Source organism: Pungitius pungitius, chromosome 18, assembly GCF_949316345.1.
Source record: "Pungitius pungitius chromosome 18, fPunPun2.1, whole genome shotgun sequence".
In the NCBI taxonomy this organism is placed as follows: Eukaryota; Metazoa; Chordata; class Actinopteri; order Perciformes; family Gasterosteidae; genus Pungitius; species Pungitius pungitius.
In genome coordinates this window covers 5,463,826-5,487,764 of record NC_084917.1, presented here as the reverse complement: position 1 = coordinate 5,487,764, position 23,939 = coordinate 5,463,826, and the positions used below count along the sequence as shown (strand labels likewise).

The 23,939-nt window shown below is 40.2% G+C and overlaps 1 protein-coding gene across 1 annotated transcript in view; it reads right to left on the bottom strand.

Annotated features, from left to right (window-relative positions):
- brinp1 (bone morphogenetic protein/retinoic acid inducible neural-specific 1) overlaps nucleotides 1-23,939 on the bottom strand; it is a 90,854-nt gene that overhangs the window by 15,972 nt on the left and 50,943 nt on the right. The window contains exon 5 of the mRNA XM_037484420.2: nucleotides 10,003-10,108. Coding sequence (XP_037340317.1) covers nucleotides 10,003-10,108 — 106 coding nt within the window. The remainder of the gene's footprint in view (nucleotides 1-10,002; nucleotides 10,109-23,939) is intronic.

Here is a 23,939-nt window from a genome sequence, read left to right as displayed (position 1 = left end):
AGTAGGTTCCCTTCTCCTCTACAGAGCCTCGTCAGAAGGACAGCCCGTCAGTGATGAAGGGAACAGAAGGAAGGAGGAGAAGGATGGAGGGCCAAAAGGGGGATGATGGATCATATCTGACCACAAAAGAGTAGGGTTGCACAGGGATTTTTTTTTTCTCCATCAGGGCTGTCTGCGGCCCCTGGATCCAATATTCATTTAGCTTGATGTATTCCTGGGCTTGAAACTTTAATGTGATTTGTGGGAGAATCCAGATGGGAAGTTCACGGATCAACGCTGCTTACTGACAGTGCCGGTGCCAGCGGCCGGGTGCACAATAACAACGAGTGCTTCAACCCTCCCTCTTTCCCCGATGATGTCCGACCATACGCCATACCCCAGCACACCCACACACACACACACACACCCACACACACACACACGCGTTTCTTCTCATATCAGTGTGTTGGTACCGGCAGATTGCAGAGGGAATCGTTTTGGATGCTGACAGTCAGTGCAGCACTGTCAGCCCTGCAATCCATTGTTTTAAGCAGTTCCTCCTCTTTCCGTGGCCGCTTCCCTTCCACCTCGCACTCGGGCCCGTGTAAACATCTCTTCTGTCTTACTTCATTACACTCACTCCTACTCCCGCCACACTCATGCACATGCCCCTTGACTTGTCCCCTATCATCCTTTGGCTTCCATTCACTCCATCAATCACTGTCCTCATTCCTGTTTTTTTTCACCTCTCCTGCTCTCCTCTACGCTCTCCCACCGAGCGTGTGTTCAAGTATTGAAAACGTGATGTCTTGTCCTCCCACTCCAGTGGAGAAATGATGTCATGCAATGAAAGCATATCAATCAACATTTGTTAGTGCGGTGGGGGAACGAGTAAGAGAATTTGAGCCCTCGGGCCAAAAAATGAAATGAGAAACTAATCAGAGAAAAACATTTATCTTTGTGACTTTCCTGGCTTTGCTATTTTGGAGCAGTAGCATATGGGCGCATTGAGAATGATTGGTCAATAAAGCTTGGCGTGTTTATATGGCTCTGATGCAGGTATTTGTTGAGGAAAACACAGGAGTCACACCTAGCATCATTGAAAAGATACTGATGAAACGAATAGGTGCATATTGGAATTCCCTGGCAGCCATTTGATAACCTCTAACTTCATGCTCTGTCAGTGCACATAATTCCCTGCAACCAGTATGTCTGGGTTGCTCTTAATAAATAGCACCTCAAAATGGCATTTAATCTCAGTGCATACATCACAGGCTTGTATATTTCCTTCACGTCCGTTGGAGGATATCGGCCGCCACACATTCCATGAATGCTAAAAACGGACACTCCTGCAACTGCGACTTTGCCTTTTCATTGCGTCTCTGTCGAGAGTGCTCTATTTTTACTGGGTGATATATAGTGGAGGCCACAACCGACGCTTGTAACTGCCTTGGCAAGCAGTTGGCTGCTTATTGCGATGCCCCGCTCCACCTCATAAGTTTCACTTTCATTAAAGATTAATTGACCATTGTGTGACCGCAATTTCGCAAAATAATCATTACTTAATCCACTAGTGCAATAAAGTGCATTACTTGAATGGCGCATTAAATTACCATTTGAAGTTATTGTTGCAGCCGTGATACGAAAGCAAAGACCTCTGAACTGGAAGATTGCCTGTTTCTCCGCAGTTCACTTGCGCCCAGTCCGCCCTGCTGATCCCTAGACACTTAAAACAGAAAGGGGCACATAGTCTTAAGATTTGCTGTGTTGGCCCATTTCACAAGAGAGCTGTTCAACCACAACTATGACATAAAGGTGCAACTATTATCCACTTTTCATTTCTCTACATAAAGCAGTGTGTGTGTGTGTGTGTGTGTGTGTGTGTGTGTGTGTGTGTGTGTGTGTTTGGGCCGGACAGGGATAACATGTTTCACTGGAGCTACTCTCAGCTCTCAGATTATGCTGGAATTTCTTAAAATTCTGAATGAGGTGTACTTAGCATTCAAACGGATAATGTGTTGCTGTGTCTGTGTTGAGTAGATTAGCGTAGATTACCATAAGTGTTCTCAGCACTGCTGGAAGGCAGCAGCCTGTGTTTTTTGACCATTTTGTTGTACAATCCTACTGTCTACTAATTTCTCAGGACAATTTAATCGATATTTCCGTCTCAAATATGTCCAAAGTGCTCAATAAATGTTTTTGTGGAGTTCTTTAATGGGACATTCCTATTTAAGCATGCATATAATTAAAACGGCAAAACAACAGAGAAGTGTCAAATCCCATTTTCTGGACATATTAACATACAAAGGCTTGCATATACATATGTGGTACAAGCTGTATCTGTGTGGAACAGAAAGACTTGAAGAACACAATGCTTTCCCCACAATACCCCTATATGACGTTAGCTTTGAAGTAACTCACTTATTCGCATTGTTAACAGAAAAAGCAGCAAGGATGGAGGTTCAGTAATCACATTAAAAGCATGGATTACAAAGAAAAAGGGCCTTGGCATTCAATGCTTGCTGCTACAGCCTCTTCAAAATAGGGACTTGCTGAAATTGCACATTGAAGCAATTGCTGGTTTAAGGAGGGCAGGAAGTCTGGAGAGGTAGATGAGCTCTTCACAGTGCCCCGTTATTGCTAGTTACTGCTGCACACTAGACACAATTGCAGATACAATTTAGCATTTTTTCGTGTGAATAATGCCGCCATGACATTGCAATTTAAATGCAATCATGTAAATACTCTAAAAACATTTTCTGTTTTTCCGTCTTTGAAATATGTCTGGTGGTTTGCCCTTGGCTGGTAGTGCACTACAGTTGCACAGTTCAAGCTGTTCCGCATGTGCTACCATGTGTCCCGGCGCAGCAGTATCAGTAGGGCCTCGGCTGGTGAGATATACTTGTGTCACACTATTAAATGCGCGCACAGAAACCTGATACACCTATAAGCACAAAACAGGATCCTGCAGGCTCTGGCAGAACTCGCATGTTTTACAAGAGACCCGGAGAGGGGAAGCGTATGAGAAGCTCTGACATCCCGTTTCTGCTACAAAAGACACAACTGTCCTCAAAGTGTCAAGACGTGGCGTCTAAACGTCTCAGATCAAAAGCCCAGATTTATCACAGAAATTACTTCAAGCATCCCTAAATACAGAAATGTTAATCTATCTGTATTTGGAGTGATATATTTGCCATACCCTTTGTAGAAACTGTTGGATGGTAACCCAAAATTGAAAGCTTTTGTAGTTCATCTATCACGTTATTATAGCTATTATTATATTATTTTCAGACATCATCATTTCAAATAAGCAAGTAAGCAAGCAGTCAATGGCAGTGCAAAGCAGTTGACAATGCAATAAACACACAATCAAACAACAGAACTTCTCACTAGCCTGGTGGATGTAAAAAGGCCATGGAAGATACATGAGAGGGCTAAAAAAAGACGTTTAAATGTAATCATCATTTTTTTGTCCACACATTGCATTGACCAACAATTGAAGTAACGTGCTGCACAACATGTATGGAAACACAGTTCAACACTGCAAGGGCCCTCTCAAATGAAAAAGAAGAATAAAGTAAAGAAACCACCAATCAATTGATGAAACAGAGTCTGTCAGAGAGAAGAAGAAAAAAAAAAGTGGAAAACACAAAATGCTGAAATGGCATTCTGCAGCCGGCAAGATTGAGCGGAAGAGGAGATTTATGGTATGCTGGCTAAAGTTGAAACTCACTCTTGATTGACCACTTCCAATTGAAAGCTGACCTTCAGGTCAACATGGGAAGATTTCATCGGGCACCGTTTTTTTTTTTTTTTATATATATATATATTCAGCAAGAAGTGGAAAAACGTGTCCAGCTATCCATCTTGATGGAAATGATCAGTTCTGCGGGGAAATCGACGCACGCTTTCATCAAGGAGATTGCTGCCTTTGTTCCGTGCATTGGCCTGTCCGAGAGCTGGGTCAATCCCTCGGACCACTACTGTGACATGAGGAGAAGCACGAATCAACCCTGATTTTTTTTTCAGGGAGAAAAAGATAAATAGTAACGATTGTGTTTTTGTGTCTGGGTTTAGACAAAGATGCAGAGTCTGGAAGGGAAAACTGGGCGAAATGCTGAAAAGAAGGATGACTTTTCTTTGGTAAATGATTCTGTGTTAATTTACTGTCGGAATATTATTGTAACAAGTCTGTCGTCACAAACAACTTAATTGATCGGTATGTTTGTTTGTGTTCCCAACAATGTTTGCGGCACTCTCACTTGAAAGGAGGGACAAGCATCGACCAACAGAGCAATGAGTATCTAATTCATCACTCTCTGCACGACTTGCCTACAGGGTCAGTTTAATTTATTTTCACTTCGCCGCTTTGAAAAGTGTTGGCTCAGGCTATGCGAACGTATTCATTCATTGCAAGATAGGCTCATGGCTCTTCAAAGATTGGCTGTTGAGGTAAATTGAAGAAAAATAATGTACTGGTGATTGGAAGAAGCAAATGAGTTTGCTTTCGCTTTGGTGCTAATTTAATGGCAGCCATATTGGAGTTGATTGGGTCCTTAGGTAATGGCTGGGGGGGGGGGGGGGCAGGGCTTTTGTTTGGCCTAGTTAATATATGTTAATATCATATTTTATCCCCAGGGTGTGTTTTCTTTAGTTATGTTGGCTTTCGGATTTCACAGATACAAATCCAGTTTCTGGCCAATACACTGAAAGCAGCTGCTATTTTGCTATTCAAATGAGATGATCAATGGTAAATGCTAACAGATGGAAGGAATTAGGGTTCAACTTCTTTCTCCCGGCCACCTAAACACACTGTAAAATAAGCATCCACATTACAATGACAATCCACGCAATTTGTCGACGACATGCTAAAATCCTCTTTAATTTTATTCTCACAACTCAAAGAGTGACTTGCAACTCTGAGTGGAGAAAGAAAGAAAGCGATAATTCCGCTAAGACCAATATCAGGTTTCTGAGCTTTAGACTGGAGAGAGAACAAACAACTAAGCATACCAGTGAGTTCAAATCCCAATTGTACTACATGGTGTGGGGCTTTCATCAAGATAGGATAGGGAAAAAAGGGCTCTTAAAAATGTCTTAATTTTATTGTAATAAATCACCTTCACAGCTCTGCTTTTTAGGTACACAATGGCTTCGACCCAGCCGATAATTGGTAACGCGAAACAGGTTGATTACATCGTGTTAAGCGCTATACATTTGATGAGAAAGACTGGGCTGAAAATAACGATTTCCTCGTCCATGCTCATGAATAGTCTACGCAATCTCATTCGGAGGACAACAAAATTCACTTATTCTGTTGATTCTGTTATTTTGGGGAGTCTCTCCCGGAAAAAGTTGGCCACATTTTAACTCGGACTGATCGCTGAAGAGACTTGCTCAAAAAGCAGTTAAAGTGTTTGGTTACCGGTTTTTATTTAATTTTCTTTTAAATGTTTCCTAAAAAAGTTTTGCAGTTGCACTTGTGCCTGAAGTTAGATAAAGTGCTGAGGTTTGGAGCCAAATAAATACAAATGGGAAAGAAAACGACATGACGAAAGGTTTAATTAGAAGAACGGAATGGAGTGGGTTTTCTATTACTGCATCCTGGTTGTAACTCATAAGGCTCTGCATACTAATATGATCCCCTTATTTATTTAAAAAAACTGGTTAAAATAGCTAGATTAAGGTTTTAGGGAGTTTATCCATTTCCAAAACAGCACAAGAAAATGACAATTAAGAGGAGGAAGGGATGGAAGGGATGGATAAAGCTATGTGGTGGATATGCGAAAAAAAGTACTTTTACTTTTAGAAAGAAACACTGGAGAATAAGCCGAGAAGATGAAAAATTGTGGACATGGCTCATCAGAGATGGCTTCAGCCGGGTGGGGGATCGCCCACACACCATTCTGAAATTTCAACTGACAGAAAAGGAGACGATGCAATTACACCCTCGAAAAGTAGGTTTTTAAAACGAGTAGTGCCAATCTCTATTTTCTCATTGGACGTGATTTAGACGCTCTGAAAAGGACACTCTTTCCCTCGCACAGTGCAGAAAAGCCAAGGTCCCATGAACTCACCATAAAAACCTGAAAAATTGAAAAATGTTAAATTAGTTTTTGTGATGTCTTCCGCTTTTCCCAGAATTAATTCATGAGCACCCAAGTTAGTGTCAATTATCATCAGTCGGATGACACTTCATTCTTGTTTATTATCACTCAGCCAGAGTTGTGTTTCAACTAGATTGGCTGATCTCTAATTTTTGTTGTTTGTTTTTGTTGTTATGTTACTGAATACTTTAGTGGGGATTAACTTGATTAAGTGGCCAGAGGCCTTCTTCAGTTTGAGTGCACACTGCAGTTGGAGCTCTTTTGCTCTTTTATTTTTCCTATGCTGATAAAAGAGGAAAGTAGGAATTCATGTCTTTTCAACCAAGTTTATAAGAAAAGGCATTTTCTACTTTTTGCAACATAGGGTTTGGTTAAACACACTCGAACCAAGACAGAGATTTTAATAGCTTAGCGCAGTCTTGTTATTTCAGGCTCAGCATTTTTCATTCCCTGAAGAACAAAACTACAAATCTTCCGGGTGAGATATTATCCATCCTGATGAAAACACGTGATTCCAACACGTCAACATTTTATGACCAAAAGAAAAACAGCCATGTTTTCAGACAATTCACTTTCACTTCCTTAAAATTGAGCGTTCAGCTTAAGGAATATGGGAGTTTCAACAAATGATCAAGAACTTCTTACCATTTGGTTCTATTTGCAGACGCATGGTTTTAACAGGCCAGCAGAGAAATATATTGTGGTGAGCTGATTAAAATCTGGGAGCTCACTGGGCAGTTCAAAAAAAATACAGATATAGTGTTCATTATTAGTAGAAGTTATTAATTCAGCACAGGCATCTACATGTCCACATTGTAAATGAATAAAGGATAACAAAGGAACAAAATAAAAAAGCCGAAGACGAAAGACATTCAAACTGGGCAGTGATCCAAAATAAAATAAATACGTACATGAATGCGTCTCCATTAAAATGGTACACGTGCATCTAAAATTCCAGGGCAGGCTTGGCTCGTATTTTTCACATTGTGATTTTATCGTCTAATTCCTGTGACGTGTGGACATATGGATGTTGGAAGCCTGAATAAGCTTCCTCAGGACTTTCTCCTGGCATGCTGAGTGCACTCATTGTATGCACCCTTTCTGTTTATGTATGTATCTGTCATGTAATTGTAAACACAAAATGTAATTGTAAGAATTTAAAAGGGTTACTTCCTCTCCTCCTCCCGTATAATTCTACCTGTGAACCATTAGCTCACAAGAATAGGTGTGCACTTCCCCTCTGTTAATTATTGATTGAACCCACCAAACACCCAAAACAGAAGTCACATGTCCTAGATACATCTACATTTGGCTGAGTAGTTTCTTTTCAGGGTAAAAATCTATTTGAACTGAGTGGTGCATGATGTGCATATTTTGCTACTAGACACTGCTGCCAGTGATCTTTGATCTTCTTCAACTGGCCGGATTTGACTCTTCCTCACAGTTTAAATGCCAAAAGTTAGCATTTAAGCTAATTGTCTGGTAAAAGGTCAATGGGCATTTCAAAATGAGACACATGGTGGGTGTTTATTGAATGTGATGGGAGCTGCTAGTGCTCAAAAGAGCAGTCCCGGGCCCAGCCAATGTCTTGCTCCTTAAGGGATAGTTTGTGAAGTCCATTTATGGTGTGTTGTCACAGACGTGGACAATGCTGTATGAGCAATTTTTATTTTTTTGGCAGTGACTGTAAAGACCAGTCAAGGGAGACAATAAATGTCTGTCAGGGAATACAACGGTTTTGTATGAAGAAAAAGGCAATGAAGGTTCACAAGTGGTTCCAAATGGCTCAACTATTAATTTTCGAAAAAGATTTTTAAAGTGCACTCAGATGAAAGGCAAAAAATATATATAAACGCATGCTTTTCTCTTCCAAACACACTTATCACAATTAACACAATTATCACTGAGTCGAAATACCCGTTGCAATCACAGATTGGACAGTAGCAACAATTTATCCCAGTGCTTAGAGAAACTTTATCAACACCCTAGTTTCCACAAAAATGCAGCTAATAACAGATAGTTTATCATTTGTACAGATGGAGTGAAGATTTCTCTTCTCGGAGCATCTTGCACTCTACACTGTGGTTAAGCTACAAAAGAAACGTTTACAATGATGGCATGAGAATATTATTAAAGAGACCCAAAGGGAGTGATGCTAGTGAAATGTTTTCTTCTTCAGTATGTATTTATTTCTACATACGTATATGTATTTATTTGATATTTAACTCCTTTATATAATAATTTGTTGAACTGTAGGTCAGCAACACCAATGTTTTATAACGGAGCGCTTAAAAAAGCATGATGTATTAAAAGCCCAAATTTCGTCGGGTGCCAGTAGTACTGATAGAAATGAGAAAGTAGAGGCCATCTCACTGTGTCTCTACCATCTGCTTGTGTTTGTTATAAAACCCAGAAAACCAGAATAATATGGGACACTGCAATCTCCAGTAGATGGAAAAATAACATTATTTTGAAGCTGATTGAGTTAAATAGAAAACAATAAAAAAAACATCACGACATGTGACTCAATTCAGACCAGAGCCGGCGAACCTAACTGAATCCAAACCTTGTTCACACATACACATGACCGGCTCGATACCAGGGGAGATGAAATAAGACTAAATGTTACACCCGAACTGGTGTTCGTTTCAGATTAAAAACTATGAGGTGAACGACATGATTGGATCTCATTATGAATGCATTTTGACAGCACACGACTAAACTGAAACATCTCCGTTAACTGCGCGCCCCTCCACAAGCTGTGTGAAGTGCTTTGAAGAGGACTGTGATTGTTAAGGAAGTTACGCCATCGGTTCTCTTTCTAATTAAGAGAGAGCAATCTCTCAACAACTCTTTGCCCACACACAAAATACAAAAACACACAGTAATATGTGTTTTTTCCTAAAGCAAAACTCTAAGCCGGAAACCAATGGGGAAAAGGCTTTATTCATTCTATTGGGTTTATTATCAAGCCAAAGAGAAAAGGATCTTTTCCCAGGCTGTCGTCTATCAATTGGGTGTCAAAACTGTCTTCAAAGCACAAGGCTAATACGTTTTGTGTGTGACAATAAAGCTTTTCCCAAAACCTATAGAGTCCTCTGAGTAAGTGGCAGCGGAAGACTTAAAAGTGTTTCTTTGACAAACCACTTAGTTCTGTGATTTCGGAGGACGAGTAATGATCCCTTCACAGAGAGGAAATAGCGGCATTGGGATGATAAAATAAGCGTCTGTGATTCTCAGACTGTTTTTAATAACCTGTGTAAACTCCAATAAATCAAAGAAACAATCACGCTATTCAAAAACACTTGACCTCGGTTACACAGGCTTTCATCATTCCTTTTCCCCAGGGTGACTGTCACTGAAAGTATTTTTGTCTTTTATGCTAATTATTAGTTAAATCAAGGTTTAAGACACAACTATTTTTACTGACATTTTTGAAGTCCACTGACATTTTTGGGAATTGAATCGCTTCATTTTACGCATTGAAAACCTGAGATAGATTGCGATGACCTAAACATATCCGAGTTTGTTGAAGCAATACCTGATTCTACATTTTACCTTCTGCTTTCCAAGCTCATGTCTCAATGCTTTGCACAGTTCATGCAGTTGTTTTGTATTTAGGCCGAACTTTGAACAATGCTCTAAGAAAGATGCAGCAAATATCTAGATATATATCTAGATCTAACCTTAGATAATCGTATTGCCGTACCCAGAGGATGGAGGAACAAATCTACCCCAGAACCAATAAAAAAAAGATGCGCTAACACCCATGGTATTGAAGGCCAGAGTTGCCTTTGAGTATTTTATATAAGACTATAGATGTCCTAGAGCTTTACAAGATGAAATGAAGTTGACCCTGACACCCTTTGTACGTCCAGCATCATGTGGAAAACATTCATATGCTGGGATTGTTTACCTTGCAGATGAATCTTGCTCTCAGGGCTCTGGAGGAGGATCGAGCTGACCGAGTCCAGATTATCGTAGCTGCTGCAGCCCAACGGCCCCGTCCGGGTCTCCGTCACCTGCAACGGAATCGAGGCTAAAATTAAATCCATGGCCATTTGAAGCTGACAATGGCAACATATCCAAGAACCCCCCCCCCGAATACCCACCCCGACCCCAGTCATTAACAATGTCAGGCAGCGGTAGGATGGTAACATCTGCTTATTACTGCTGCCAGTGGATGATTCCACATGTGCTAATTGCGCCCAGTTCACACAATATGAACCTGCAGTCCGCTGACACGAAATATTGCGCAGTGACAGAATGTCCTGCTACAGGCTTTCACACATGTAACAGTCCCCCTAATCTCAGCAGTCCTTCCTGCCACCACGACTCACATTTAAAAAGGTACAGTGTGTAGCATTAAATAGACGAATATACCCCAGTAGTGTTTATGTATTCGCCACATGAGTTCCCGTACATGCTTGGTCACACAGACAAAGTTATATGAGTAATTCTAGAGAGATACTTATAAAAAAAAAGTTTTTATTTGAAGGAGAAAAAGGATATTTCTCTTTTTACAATGTCTTTGTGCTGTTCCAAACAACATCCCTGAGACTATAGCAGTGGTTGTTTTTTCCATCTGGAGACCTCTGTGGAAAAAAAAAACAATTATACTATTCAGCTATGAAGAGGCTGCCTTAAAACATACAGCCCCCGCATTTGAGACTTTGAAGGGATTGCGGTTGAAAAGAAAAAGAAGAACAAAATAAATGTCTCCCCCTTTTACCTTCGCTCAGTCGGATCTTCATGGTTGCTCCTAATTGTACTTTTACAAGGTTTCAAAAGGCTTAAAAAGATCAGCAAATGAGATTAGGCGAGATACTTGATGACATTTGACAAAACACCTCAAGTGTTGTTGTTTTTTTTCTCCTTTCTTTTAGGTCTTTGTTGAGCACAAAAAGGAAAAGTGAAAATGCCAATGTTAAGTAGCAGACCTATAATTTGAAACAGGCCAGAGGACATTTAAAAGCCGTTTTGTTTATGTCTCAGATGCAGAAATGAACGCCGTGTCTTTTCTGATGCACTAGTGGCTCATGAGCTAACGGATGTGTGATCAGCATCGGTCTCTTCGCAAAGTATCAGCAGAGAGAAATGTAGAATTAAGTATAAATCAAATGATTAGAGGGCTTGCATGCAGTTGGAGGGCAACAAGGGCAACAAGGGCCACCGATGATGATTTTACTTCTTACTTATTTGCTTAATGTGGGCCATTAAGCTCTCAGTGCATCAGCTACATGTACTTAAGGACTAAATTGGGTTCTTGAGAAAGGGGTTCAGTTGACAAAAACATCACTTGGTTAGGTAAACAAAAATGACCGAGGTGAGTAAGGAGTCCGCCTCCGGTGGCCTCAGCAACTTGTGCATTCTACACAAGTGTGTGTGTGTGTGGGTGTGTGTGTGTGTATGTTTATGAGTGTGAACGACAATGTGAAACCATTTTTCCTGTCTTCAATGTTGATACCGCACCAGATGGTGGGTTGACAAGCAGGAAATTAGACAGATGTATATCTTACCCTTGGCATCGGGGCTGTTGGGAGGAGGGGGGGTGGGGGGGGATACCAAATCATGGGGAGACAAACTCATAGAACATTACAATATGAGTTTCAAGAATATATTAAGGTAATCCTCGGACTCATAGTATTCACATCATCAGTCTGTAACAGGACTGCTGTGTGTACTGTGTGAAGTGGTAGTATCTGTATATGACAGCGGTGCTGTAGCATTGGAGTGGAATTTAATGACAGTAATTCATTCCATACGGAGTGCCATAGAAATATCCCTTTTGTCATCAGTATTTAAATGTTAAAAAAATACTATGTGCTAAAGTCAGAGGAATGTCAACCTCTGATCACATGGGCCTATGCAACATACTCTAGTCACCCACTGAACCATAGGACTACAATTCTGTGAAGTTTAGCCATTTTGGTTTCTATAAAATACCTTGTTAGCACAAGCAAGTACACCAAAAAGATTTTTTTTTTTACATAATTGATTATTATATTGTATTTTTCACTGGATAGACTGGTCCACACTCTCCATGTTCCCTACTCTATGTATTTCCAGGCAAGCAACGGCCTTTAAAATGCACTGCATGGCCTTGCATAAACTGCAACAGTAGTTTCACACAAATCACACACTCCAATGAATGTGCATAAAAATGAGCGCAGCTTACCACAGTCACTTTATCATACGGTAATTTATTTTTTTCTCCAAGAATTCTTATTCCGAGTCGGGAGCAGACGTCCCCGGCTTTATGGATTAGAGATTGACCCTTGTAATCTGAATGACTTTAGGAGGGCAGTATGCGGCGCTTGTTCCGTTCTTTCTCTTCATTCACTCCCGCACACGCCATAAGAGTGCTGCGCACCAGATTATGAAAATGGAGTATAACGCAATAAAAATACAAGGAGCAATCAAAGGACTGAAGTGGGCCGAGGGGGACTTAGAGGATTTGGATTATTAAACAGAACATAACAGTGGACTCCCAGTGGGCCCAAACTGTATCACAGTCCACAGTCAGAAACCACGGTTCTGGAACATCCTCTCTAATTGTCATCTGTCATCGAGAATATCATCTAAGCAAGTAAATAGGACGGGATACACATGGGATCAAACATTTATTCCGTTTCTATATACCTGTTAGCAACAAAATGTACGTTTAGTATTCCCCAAGCGCCGAATGTTGAAAAGAGTTTGTCCTTCATTGGGGATAACTTCTTTGTTTTTCAAAGTGCAGCATTCACCCACTGGTGAGATGCAGTGAAGCTACAGTTCATCAGTGGTGTGTAGGTGAATTACGTGGGTTTTGGACATAAGTTTGTTTGTGGTGAGACTCATTTATATCACTTCTTCCTTGTCTTACTAAAATGAATTATATATGAGCTTGTCTCTGACAGTTACACACCCAACCTGTTGTAGGCATTACGACCTCAAGCGCATTATAGACTTTTCTCAAGCAAGGCTCTCATTATACATATCCTATAATTAGAGTAAGGATGTTTATTACTTCAATGGATTTGAAGTGGCTCAGTTGATCCAGGCTCATTAGGAACCGTTGGTAAGCAACCTGTTCACTGTACTACATTTATCTAACGTGTGTTTCAGCACACAGGTTCTATTCACTTCTACGGTTGACCTTTAGGATGCACCTGCCTGTGCTAAACAGGCAATTAAAAAAAAATCTCATTAGTATCCTGGATTTTGACTATTTATAGCTCCTCAAATGCAGAGTTTGGAATTGTCAACAGCCAACATGGAAGTTCCAAGGTCAACTTAAGAAAACCCACGCTGTTGTTACACCACGCAATGCAAATATTCCAACAGAATTTACAAAATCAACTCAAACTATCTTGGCCCATTGGGAATTCTCGGGGATATCTGTAATCCTCTCAAAATATAAATTGTAAGATGAATGTCAAAGGAATTTTCCTGTGCATAATTAAAAACCAATTAATCAAAATATCATTTTTTCCCTCATCAACTTCCAAATCACTGCATACTGTATGTATTTCATGGTGTTCTTCATCCCAGTTTTGTACATTTGCATATAAGTGTACGAAATGAAATGTATGAAAAGAAAATTCTGTAATACATACTGATTTAAAAAAAAAGAGAATGTGAGAATGGAGAAGGATAAATGGTATGCATTAGAATTCCCACTTGGAATCGACTGTCTCAGTTGTGCAATAAAACCCCTTTTCACCAAGTTCATTAAAAAAAACCACAGCATATTGAGCTCTCATTATTTCTCTAATTCCGGCAACTTGTGATAGCAGCGTTTCCTCATTTCTGATTTTAAACCACACTGAGAGAAGTATCCTGTATTTCTCGCTCTACACTGTGTCCCAGAGTCGCATTTTAACTTGAAAGACCGAAAAGATTAAAAAGGCGGTTCGAAGCCTGTGACACAAGGAAAACAATGATTGAAGGCAATAAAATGTATGAGTGGGACGGGGAAGGATACCGTAAGGATGAAACTGTCTTCATTACACGTTGCCTCTGCTGAGCCCTCCTGATACGCCCATCACCTGCCATTGTCTTAATGACTTGCTATTTCTGGATACATAGAAATGAAGAGAGGTACTCCTTAGTAATTCTCAAAGCCTGATAGTGGGACATCTCTGAGGACGTTTTTTTCTGCCTTGTTCATATCCTATATATGGCTACAGTGCCACTGTAAGTCACAGTGGAAAAATCAAGGAAACACCACTCAAGGAACATATTCAACAGCTCATTGCTGTGATACTTCTGCAGCCTTCCGTGTAAATCAGCGTTATTGAGACGCGTCAACGTTTTCTGCGAAAAGCCACGGACTGTGCAGTTTTGTTATGAATGTTAATGAAAGAGAGTAACTTCCGGCGTGCCTGTTAACAGTGGCACTCTCAAGTGCAAAAAAAACAGAAGAAAAGCACCAAACCTCAATATAGCAGTTGACAAAAATATGGCTCATGTTGTAGAAACGTTGCGTTTCCCTTTTCGACGCTTTACGTGAGGATCACACGACGCGACTGTGGCGGCTTTGCTGCTCCCGCCCCCACAGTGCTGCAGCATCATCAGAAAAAGAAAAGGAACAAAAACGCTTATTGATCGCTGGTGTAAATCAGAGTGTCCGTAACGTGAAAGGTGACCTTGCTGTGGAATGCGGCGAGCTTTCCCCCCCGGGTAGCAACGCACACTTGCACACTTCATGTACGACTGAATAAACAGTTGACACGCCGCGTGCACACGCGAATGACACGCAGGACTGTATACACAATTTCTAATCATACTTTTTTTTTCCCATTATAACACCCTGTTGGGTATCTTATTTTTATACCTAAATGAACATCCCTCCCAACAGGAGTCCTCGCTTGCAGCGATCACGTTCAGCCGCACCAAGTGAAACCACCGCATGCCATTTATTTTTATCAGCAAGGTATGATATTGTTCTCAGTGGGAGGGGGCCTCTCTTTGTTTTGACTATATTCTTCTTCTTTTTTAGGTTCCCGAACCCCCTACTGACGAAAAGTGGAGAGAAATGTTTGTACATTGAAATGATTTCTGCACGCTTAAAGAGTATCTGAATTAAGGCCAAATTGGTGGACTGGTGCCAAACCAAGTTGTTAGGTGTAGCTGCAACTAAATTAGCAAAAATGATGTTTACAGATCTGGGCATGAAAGGGGAACTCCAGAGTGACGTATGAATTAGTAAAAAAGCATAATGTAGTACATTTTTTTGTATCTTTTGATAAAAATGTTCTCTACTTACGTATTCTTCCTTACGCAGCTGTGGTTTCGTTTTATTTTTTTCAATCCTCATGGAGAGCAGAAGTCATTTGTTTCAGCCAGTGTTCTTTCTGGACAGGTGGGCCTCAGGTAAATAAATAAGGCTAAGATCCCGCTGAAGACGCTAGCAGCACAGTGGGGGCATGTCTTGCTTTTTGATTAATGTTCACATGTAGCTAAGACCTCTTAAGCAGTGCAAAGGCTCATGGAGGCAGAACAGAGTATCCAGGATGAAAGGTTTGATAAATTCAGCCGGCCACTCCGCACGTACTCCATCAGCCCACACATTTGACGGCGAGCAATTGGACATAGGCTGCTCAAAGGAAACGTAGGGAATGCTATTATTTGCTGTTCAAAGCACATCTCATGTTTCAAATTTTCGGATATTACCGATAACCATCAGTCGTACCATGACTCAAATCAGTCCTCCTTAGGGACCAATTTTACATGTAGCTCTCTGTAAATGTGTCATCAGCATTTCTACCACTGCACAGCATGGGAGACCTGTAGGAGTCCAATAACAATCAAACAATTGTTTGTATTTCTCACTGATGAGAAGACGACCGAGTTCATAATGAGAACACTTGGCCTTGCAGCCAGCACAGATGTCTGATGTCACCAAAGACTGATTGTTATATGTCCTGCTGGCTGCCCTGGTGTTCACATACTGTTCAGCTGCTTCAAAAGTAGTCTGATAACAACACAGTGAATAAAAAAAATTGGTTGGGAACATTTTGCATAGTAAAAAAAACGGTTTTGAAATACTGCAAATACTACACTACTGATTTAAATTAAGAGTATGATGTAAATGTGTATGATCTGACAAGATGCTTTAAACAAATAGGGGGCAGCATTTCACTTCTACTACAATCCAACCGTACATAAAAGAAAAGAGACCACCGCTAACAGCAGGGCAAGATAAGCTTAATTCAACCAAGCTGCTGATGCTCTGAGAGCAGGTCCAAGCAACGATAATAATTAGTGTTTTAGCAGACCATTATCGATCCGTGATTCGTATCTATGCTTTTCTACTCGCTGGTCTCTGATAATGTTACACTGTAAACAACTGATTGTGTGTTTAAGTTCACGTGACAGAAGAAGGTTCCATTCACTCACACCTTGCTGCGTTCAGACCCGCTTTAGTAAACATAAATATTGGGCGAAAGGTTAAATAGGTTGTTAAACGGATGAGTTCTAGTGTGATCTCGTAAAATATATTATGTTGGTGAAAAGCTTCAATCAATCCAGTTGTAATAAGGAGATGTTTTCACGGCAACGTAAAAAGATGCTAATTTTGAATTATGAGCTCCTTGCAAGAAGCTCCATGCAGATTATAACACAACGTTAAAACAACTAATAGCAACATTTGCTCTGTTCAATTAAATACATTATTTGATTTCTTTATCATTTGAATTGTTTGTTTTTATGATGAAAATAACTCCATAAATGACCATAAATGACCGTAAAAAGATTTCATTTAGAACATTTGAAGGTTTACACTAACTTCAAAGCATTTTAACAGATTATTGGGGCAATGATGAAAAAGGAAAAAGGAAAATGAAAAAAGAAAAGAAGAAAACAATTATCTGGAGCCTTGCAGACCAGATGCTGTACTCAAACAACAAAGGGAGCTATCTGCCCATATGGATCATCGATGATCAGCAATTAGTATAGGCGGCAAAATTACCACAAAATAAAGGCTAACTCCCCAATCTTCATGTGTGGCGACAGCTTATTGTCGAGTCATTTCTACATTTACTGTTCAACTAAGAGGGGCCTCTCGAGTCTGCTCACGTCCTAATTATTGAATCAGAAATTTTCAGAACTGAAAAAAAATGGAAAATACTGCGCTGGTCGGAGATTATGTTGCAGCTTTGGGAAAATAAGGGACCTTCGGGTTAGCAGTTAGTTTCCCCCGAAGGGGGACTGAATAGATGCAAAAGTGACTCACTGCCACGTCTTGAGGTGCAAGCAAGTGGTTTCACGGGGCAGGACGGGAAGGACGCAGTAACAACATCATAACTCAACCATTGCCCCATCCCACCCCCCAAAAAAATATCATGCTTAGTTTGCATACAAAACTGAATCGAATAAGACTCATCACTTGCAGTATGATACTATAAATGTTGCTGCATAATAGCCGACAAGTCACATAATCATTATAAGCTCATCAATTGAAATTACACGAGCGCAAAGCCCTCTCCGTCCCATTCATTCATGTTTATTTACAGTTTAGAGCCAGAACCATTAAGACACCAGTAAATAACGCAGCAACTCTCGCTGAGGAAGCTTTAGACATCAACTTGTTTATTATCCTCTTATTTAGGAACAGAGAAACAGGCGAAGCTCAACAGTCACATCTTTTTGCTTTTTGGTTCAGAACACATTTGGAATAAACATAATATCCTATTCATTTTTTGGTTTCATGATGTGTCCCCACAAAACAGTTCATTGCAAGGAATAACGTTCTGATATCTGTCCACCTTGTTTCGGTTCACTCAATCACACCTTGTGTTTAAGCGATAACGGCTGCGCTCTATCACAGACAAAGCAGAAGTCACACGGACTCCGACCGCAGTCAGCTTACCAAGAATCACATTAGCTTCCCTCTCATCTCCACATCTGTCTGCCTAACATGAATAGACAACTTTTCCTGCACTTTGTTCTTGTTGAGCGAGAAACTAAATCAAAATTCACCAGGAAAAACGGCCAACTTCCCTTCGCTTCCTTTAGTGTTAGCGCACCTGCAAATGACACTTTTTTACATCCCGGCGTGCTTACTAACAACATCATCAGATGGTTTCCCATTTTCCGTGCAGTGTGATAATTTGACGGATCCTACTAGTTACCAAAGCCAATGTTATAGTTTTTCAGAGGATGATAACATAAGTTTTGTTGTTGGTATCAGTCATCACAAACAATCACACACAACACATGAAAAGCATTATGTGTAAGAATCTATAAGAAGCCACTGGTTTTGCAAATGTATTTACAAATTTGTCTTCAAAACTTTGGTATTCGTTTATTTTGATTATGATGTAGGTTTTCATTTGAAGCTGTGAAGGTGGTTTCTGTATCGTACTGTTTTGTACTGACAGTATCACTAAAAGCGTACATCTTGATGGGTAAGAAATTGTCTTTTTTCTGTAGTTCAAAAGTGAATGAGGGGGGCTTATAATAATGTAATATTAATGATAAAATATAGTTAATATTAATCAGTAATCATAATATATGAGCTGGGTTCTGGAATGTACTCCCTGATGTTTGCCTCTGGCTGATAGTTATCATGGTTCATCTTTGATGAAGAAAGCATACATATTTCAATGTATTCAATGTTCAGTGAAGTTATTGAAAAATCAGCGGTTTTATTCATTGTATAGGTAGGTTTTCATTATGTCATCTGCATACATTTGCGTAATAATTTCTTGGCACAGAGAGTGAATAAAAGAACTCATGTTATTCACACTCTTACGCCATCAAGTAAAAGAATACATCAGTTTTACTTATTTAGAGTAAACTTACTAAATGTAACACTCTTCACAATACTATGAAGCTATTTCAATGAACATTGTCACTTGTGTTAAACATATTCCTACCAAATGCTACACATTAAATAAATAAGCCAAGCTGTAAGAGAAGCTGGTAAAATCCTGACGCAAAAGTTATGCTTGCCTCGCACAAAATTTTCTGTGAACAAAGTGGCTTTTAACATCTACATTTATGAAACATTTATGGTGTGACACGTGTTTTTTATCCTCATTGTAAGTTTGCACTCCAAATCAGGTCTCACAGCCATGCTGAATCAATATTGGAGGAGCAAAGCACTTGTTCCCTGTGTTTATAGATCCATGCCTTCTGCTGGACTTTGCGTCCTCTCCACATTCTGATCACTGTCAATTTGCTGGAGACGTGGCTGGAAAACTGCAATATATGTTGCCTCTATTTATTTCTAGTTGACAGATAAGAGAATGCATGTGCACACTTTTATATTCTTTATATTCTATCAACTCTCGTTTCATTTCTATTCAAAATGTACTGACGGTGCTCTTTCTGAAAACATATTGATTAAACAGCATCTGCATCAATTTAGTTGATATCATTCAAAGGACATTTACACAGATTTCTCCACAATCATGTTACATGTGTGCATCAAAATCAGATAACAGAAATGTCCCGTGTGCATGTGGAAATTGTCACGTTTTTCATTGCATTTGGCTCTTGAGTTTCAGGCCACGCAGAAAATAGGGGAGAGTTTTCTTTAGAGAGAAGGTGCCCTAGACTCTAATCCCAGTGTATTACCAAACTGTCTGCTGCTTTTAAATGAGAAGAGTTAATGTGATTGGCCATTACTGAAGGTTGTGCCCACTCTTTCCTCAGAAAATGTATTCCTCAACAATGTTTTTATCCTTCCTTTCATCTATCCTTCCATATTAGTATTTTGCTTCAAGTCACTAAAGTATGTTTGCAACCTTATAGGAGGTTATATTGTATTCCGGCGCTAGAGTGACTTACTGTGTCCTGTCGATGTGCAAATGATATTAAAGGACATGCCGCGTTGGGGCTTGCTGGTTAGCATTCTCAATTCAGTAGATATCTCTGCTACGCAATCAAGGCCGCATTAAATATCCATTGGCCCCGAGGCTGTGCCTTTTCCAAGGCTCTTTCCCACTTCCCCATGCAGCATCAACACTCAACTACAGCCCCAGCCAACCTGCACCAACGTCCGTCGCATTTCATTTTCAATACAACGCGGCAACGACACTCACTCAAAAACGCAGTTTGTGTTTATGACTGTAATAAAGAAGGGCCGGGCAAGGGCCACAGACTGCTTTGACATAATGTCGATGCTCTACCTCTTCATACTCTGTTGATGAAGTTATTTTCTTTCAACTAGAAAATCTAGTCAGACAATATAAGAAAAAAAAAAGACCAGATCAATTACCCAGACTGAACCTCGGGCTTACAGTGGACCACTGGGCTTGGTCACTGGTTAATGGAGTTTATTGTTGAGACAGAACATGTGGCAATATAATAAACCATAGGATGAGCAACGGAAGTGATTGGCAATGTGTGCCACCATTTCTATTGTACCACAATGCCATACAAATTGCTACGTTACATTGCTATTCATACCTGTTGGAAGAGTAAGAGACAGTAATTGTGAGTCCCAAACAATTCATTGCTATCTCTCAGAGGATGCTACACCCGGTAAGTGAAAGCTATCTTCCATGCCTGTATTTCCATTACCTAAATCACAAATGGACTCAATCACCGATCCATTCCCAACACGCTTTTCCAAACTCAGACCGGGCCGCCCCTCTTGACATACGCTTCAGGTCCATCGGCCTTGAAGAGGACACATGAAGCTCACTCAGCTTTGCAGTAACTTTGTGTGTGTGTGTGTGTGTGTGTGTGTGGTGCACACACCCCTACTGCCTTCCTTTCCTCAGAAACTGACTCAGCAACCACTGTCAGGTCTGCTTAATTTTGTCACGGTTGACTTCCTGCTACCTTGAGTCTCATCTGCCAGAGCTCCTTAATCCACTTGTCATTCACAACAACTAAAAGATAGGAAGGTGCTCCTTGAGTAAAGACCGGAAGGGAGAGCATTGGGGGGTGAATTGGAGCGGAGTTTTTTTGTGCAGCGGTGTGGGTGTGAAAAAGGCGCATGCAACCGCTGCAGGAGTTTCAAACTTATGGGAAGTAATACCATTCAAAAAAGGAAGCCTGTTAATAATTTATAATAATAAGAAGAAATAAATTGCAACATCATTTGATGCAAGCAACATGTAATACTAAAAAATTTAAGTAAAATTGAGTAATAACAATAAAGAAAAAATGTATTTTGTTACTTGGTGTCTACCTCATGCTTCCCTTTTTTATATTATTCAAAGAAATCCCTGTCATGGAAACATTTCCCTATGACAGTGCTATTACATGGAATGGAAAAACAAAAGCGATGGTTTGGTTCTTTGACTTGATTTAAAGTGCATTTTATCAATGCCACATTGCCCCACTGAGGGCACCATGGGCATAGCTGATGCTCTGGATGAAGACACGGAATGAGGATTGTCAGAATGGAGAGTCCTGAGGATGTTTGGTGATGTGGAGAGAAGAGATGAGTTTAAATTAGTTTTCATGGATCATTGAAATGCTCAAGGAAGCCTGGGACGGTGCAGATGTGCCCTGCGAAAAAAGTGTCCGTTTAGGTTGAATACCTTGAATAACGATGTAGTTTGGATGGATATTATATAGCAGTACAGAGCGGTTTGGGCATCATTTTAATTACAGATCTGCAACTTTTTTTTGTGCTTTTTTTCCAAATGAAGGGAACTTGATTAGATATATTTGCTGATTTTTCAGACAGCTCAAGTCAGACGAATGAAAAATAAAAAGCCCTCTCAAAGAAGATTGCTTCAAACCATTCATCTTTAGCTCAATTTTGAAGGCAATATTGTACATTCAAATGGTATTTTGATGCTAATACTGGTTACATTGGGGAAACATACCAACTTTGAGCCATGCAACGTGCCAATTATTTAAATCCCAATCTCCAACGTGACAGAGGTCACGTCATTCTGTCACGTTGGAGTGCTGGTGCAGGCAGAGGGGAGGACTCAAATGCAGAGTTCACGATCAGGTGCTCTTTATTCAAACAAAAACCGAGGAAGGACGTGCACCAACGACGAGGAACATAGACAATGACGCGACAAGGGAGAACAGGCACACGGGGCTTAAATACACAAGGGAGGTGCAGGTGATTGGACACAGGTGGAAACACTCAGGCAATCACAGGACAAGGCAGGGAGTAAAGTTAACCCAGGACCACAAGGAACATAAAACTTCAAACTAAAACAGGAAGAGAGACCAAACCGTGACATTTCTCAGATTATATGTGTCAAATTACAAAAAACATATTTTTATTATTTGTTGAAATGTCATTGAGCCCAAACTTTTTTCTTTGCCATTTTTTACTGTGTTATTTCTTGACCTGTATATATAAATGCTACTTTTTTCCTTGCGGTAATAATGAAGTAACTATTACTCGTAAGACTCAGTTAGTGAAGTTCAACAGATTTTCCATTATTGCAATGTTTACAGCACAGGATGTGATGCACTGTTACTGGGTTAATTACAAACAGTGATGCACTGTTACTGGTTTATTTAGAAACAGTGATGCACTGTTACCCGGATATTTATAAAGTTGCATGTTTCATTCCTCGTTTTGAAATGTTTTGTACCAAACACATGACTTGTTGTCCATTGTTGAGTGTTGTGTTTTTGGTTGATATATTCATATATAGTCACGTGCTCTCCTTTGTTTCATTGTAGTAAAAGTGCAGACCAAACTGATACCATCAGATATAAAAAGAGAAGAAATGGAGAAAATTACATTTGCAATAAGATATACATAATTTGTTTTAATGCGTGTCGTGATATATATTTACTCATGAGTTTACATACGTGGGTGGAATGATACCAGAAATAGACACATAAGATACATTTTCAGAGATACATCCCACAAGCGTAACAGAAGCAAGCAGTCTGCTGCTGAACACCTGACTTGTTAATCAAGTTGACATCTTCGCACAACAAAACATCCCAGAAGCAGAGCTGCACGCTATGGTTCGCTCCAACTTTTATTCCGGCACATGTATTGCCTTGCGAAATAGGTGCATATGAGCAAGGTCGTAGCAGACAGAGGATGTTGTCCAGGGCAATATTATATATTTGTCATACAGGTACACAAATGGAATCGTAATGCTTCTCCCTGCCGGTGTGCTAAAGGACTGATTCACTACGTGGCGCCCCGTTTGTTGCGGCCATGCCTTGTTTTAGTACTTCTTGCAATAATATTTTCTGAAATGCTGTTATTTCAGCGAGGAATGTATGTTAAAGATACTACAGAAGTAATTATATTCCGACATTATGAGAGTTAACAAGGGCGAGTGCAGTTTGCAGGATGTAAAAAGTCAAGCCCCTCTCGATGCAGTGTCATCATTAAACACTGAATCAACGTGAGTTGTTTTGTGTCCAGTTATGTATTTGCAATGAGTTCTTTAAGCTTACCCCAAGCCAATTAACCCTCCCTCTTCACCTGGGACAATAATTAAAAATTTGGCTAATTACTAGATCCTCGTCACAGGAGAGGGGAATTCCAAAACTCTGACCGCTGTGGTTTTACTTGATATTATTCATACTTTACAACTGCTTTCCCCAGTCCTCTCACCTCAGCGTCCCCGGGTGAATGAGCACGTGAATGACCACAACTGGCAAGCTGTCGCAGGCAGTGGACTCACACAGCTTCGCTATTTTTTTTCAAGTCGACTGACGGCATGAACAGAAAGAGGAGACAGTCTTCAGCAGAGAAAAAAAAAAAACTACAGGGGCTATTTGTTTAAATGTCTAAATCCATGTGCCCTGTTCCTGTCTATGTTCACAGTATACTCATTCCAGAATCTTCTCTTGGTAAACATTTCGTTTTTTCTTTTTAGAATTGGCACTCACGTGACATGTGCATCAGGGGAGGATGTGATTGGAATGACAAAGCGCCATTTAGTCACATTTATGTAGATCAATGCA